Source organism: Sinocyclocheilus anshuiensis, unplaced genomic scaffold (assembly GCF_001515605.1).
Source record: "Sinocyclocheilus anshuiensis isolate Anshui unplaced genomic scaffold, SAMN03320099.WGS_v1.1 scaffold411, whole genome shotgun sequence".
NCBI lineage: Eukaryota > Metazoa > Chordata > Actinopteri > Cypriniformes > Cyprinidae > Sinocyclocheilus > Sinocyclocheilus anshuiensis.
Genome location: NW_015549608.1, coordinates 157,333 through 160,226, shown reverse-complemented (window position 1 = coordinate 160,226; position 2,894 = coordinate 157,333). Strand labels below are relative to the sequence as shown.

The 2,894-nt window shown below is 36.5% G+C and overlaps 1 protein-coding gene across 3 annotated transcripts in view; it reads right to left on the bottom strand.

The window, feature by feature from the left end:
• LOC107659089 (V-type proton ATPase subunit C 1-A) overlaps positions 1-2,666 on the bottom strand; it is a 10,419-nt gene extending 7,753 nt beyond the window's left edge. The window contains exons 1-2 of one of the 3 annotated variants that reach the window (XM_016447912.1): positions 2,494-2,666; positions 874-1,033 (exon numbers count right to left, since the gene is read on the bottom strand). In XM_016447912.1, coding sequence (XP_016303398.1) covers positions 874-1,005 — 132 coding nt within the window. In that variant the 5' untranslated portion in view covers positions 1,006-1,033; positions 2,494-2,666. The remainder of the gene's footprint in view (positions 1-873; positions 1,034-2,493) is intronic. The other 2 variants (XM_016447913.1, XM_016447914.1) reach the window with 2 other exon arrangements.
• Positions 2,667-2,894: the final 228 nt, after the last annotated feature.

The window sequence follows — 2,894 nt, the reverse complement described above, 5'->3', positions numbered from 1 at the left end:
ACATTTATGAATGTTGATAAGAGTTCTTGCTTTTTCTCAACTTTTATTTTGGCGGAAACGCGCAGGAAGACCTCGATGCTTATTTTTGTTGACAACAGATTTATAAATGAGTCTCATTACGAATACGTCGTACGTATCGCATTGTCACATGCCTTGTAAAAATTCATAAAAATGTGACCCATACAATGTATTGTTGGCTATTGCTACAAATATACCCCAGCGACTTGAGACTGCTTTTGTGCTCCAGGGTCACATATGCATTTGCTCTGAAAAAGGCTGATTTTAGTTTCAATCAGACGAACCGTGCATGCAACGTCACAAGCAGATTCTGTGAAGAGTTTCAAATGACAAGCAAACAAATGGTTGTATTGAGCATTTTGAAACTGCAATAGAGTCCACTTTTTCAGCGGCATTGGTTCCAGAAGTATTTTTCCATTCTTTTGGATTGTATTTTGACAGCGTAGCAAAACTGGCTCGATTATGTCATTTGTGGTGCTTCATGGGAGTTGACGGAGCTAAAGAGTTCTTTTGGTGCGACTTGCTCCCTGTGACTTGATTGGTGGAATTTTCTGTACAGCATCATGTGAAATGTAGTTTTTCACCACAAATTTGGCTGTTAAACATTATTATTTTAAAAATAACGGATGGCTACGACAATTTACAACCTCATGATTCACTTAAAGGTTTATAAGTCACCATTAAAAATTCATTTCCCTATGGAGAAAATAAATAACTGGAAACCTGACTGTTGTGCTCTATTGAAAACAACAGTGCATATTATGCCCAATGCCAACGACTGGCCAATCACAATCAGGTATCCCAGAGAGCCGTGTAGCTCAGACTGTAAAAAGAGGAAGAGGAAGAGAATGTGACCTTGAGATCGGGAATGTTGAACTTGTTGTTGGTGGAGAGGTTGTTGGTGCGAGTTGTGGCCGTCAGTAGTTTGTCCCATGTCTGCTGGCAGGTCTTCTCTCCAGGAGCAGAAATCAACCAGAACTCGGTCATGGCTGCTGAGGAGCGAGAAATACAGAGACTAAAGCAGAAAGGCCTTAATATACTCATTGAAATGTACAAACACCAGCTCTAACAAAGATATTTAAGGTCGTGTTGTACAGACAAATGCAACAATGCTTTCATTTATAAAAGCACTAATAACAATATCCGTTCAGTAATTCAGATTTGCCAACACTTTCACTAGTCCCACCACAAAAAAATACATTTTTAGAAATATTTACATTTTTCATTTAAATTGTAGGTTTTATTATTTTTGGGTTTTAATTTGAGATTTCTGCCATTGATCTCCATTTGTATGTCAGGTATCAGTCATGCAAATTAAAAGATTTGAATTTCCTTATTGCTGTACAGACGTGTCTAAAAAGACCCAAACACACAGAATTATTCGTGATAACTTGCAGACAGGCAGACAAATAATTCTCAGGAGCTGGAAATCAGAGGATGTCTCTTGCTGCACTTAAAAAAATGTCTTATAAAGCAGATGGACAAGCTAAACCTATACTATAAAAAAAATGTTTTTTAACTACTTAACCTATTTGGAAATGGGACCGTAATAGCTGTGTGTGAGAAATATGCTGATTGTGACAGTGTACTGTAAATGTGATGTGTTATACAATTTCATTGTATTTTATTTAGTTAGTTTTATTGTCATTATATGTTGAAGGATGTTATAACTGTATTTAATTTTTGCCAAGCTGTGACCTTAAAGCCATAAGTTAATGTGGTAAAATGTTGATTCTGTACAGAGTTACTGTATTTTATTCTGAAATATGCCTGAGAATTAATTAAACTGATAACTTGCAGACAGGTTTTCCTCTACAAGAATGATGGAGTGCATAACTAGAAACGTTTATGCTGATAATAGAAATGTTCATTAGTTAAAAAATGTGATTGAGTAATCATTACTTATTTAAAACTAAACTAATATTGCCAGGTTTTCCATGACAGTAGGACCCTAAAATACAGAACTTCCCTTTACATTCATATAAATTTGAAGCATAAAATCTTAGTAAAAAAATAAGAATAATAGTAATGTTCATGTTATTTTAGTGACACTGCATAAATCTGTATGCATTAAAGTAGGTCATATTAATTTGATTGGGTAATTTCCTCAAAATGAATGACAGTCACGAGGTGAAGCATCAGAACGACCTTGAATGGCCAGTGTCTGATCAGATTAATAATAATAATCAGATGCCTGATCTTTTGAGGCTGTTACTGATGTTTTTATATTAGCATCGCAGCATAAACACGCAGTATTTCATACATACAGTACAAGAGAACTGGATAAATGCACTCAAATCTACACAACGCCACCTATAAGATGTTTAATATCAACCAACAACCTAAAAACACACGAATAATTAATTATAAGTCACATAAACATAAAATAAACCCCAGACAGCTCTAATCCATATTAGCAAATACAGCTAAATCTGCAGACGTTACAGCGCGATCACACGAACAGCGGATCTTTACCTGATTTCAACGTGAACGAGATGAAGAGACGATTATTCAGTAGTTTTAACTCAGTAGTTTCCAAAGGATCAGTCCTAGGATTTGATATTCATAATGACACTACGGTGTTTCCAAAGGCTTCACTCACGGTCAGCTGGTCGGCTGCTGTGATCTGCGCATGCGCAGCCACGGCCGACAGCGACACCTGGAGGTCTGGAGTCATTATGGCAGCTTCTTTTTCCACTTGTAGTAGTAGTTCACTTCCAGAATGAAAATTCTGGCATCATTTACTCACCCTCCACTTGTTCCAAGCCTGTATGAGTTTCTTTCTTCTGTTGAACACAAAAGAAGATATTTTGAAAAATGTTGGTATCCGAACAGTTGATGGGCACCATTGACTTCCACAGTATTTTCTTCCTGTA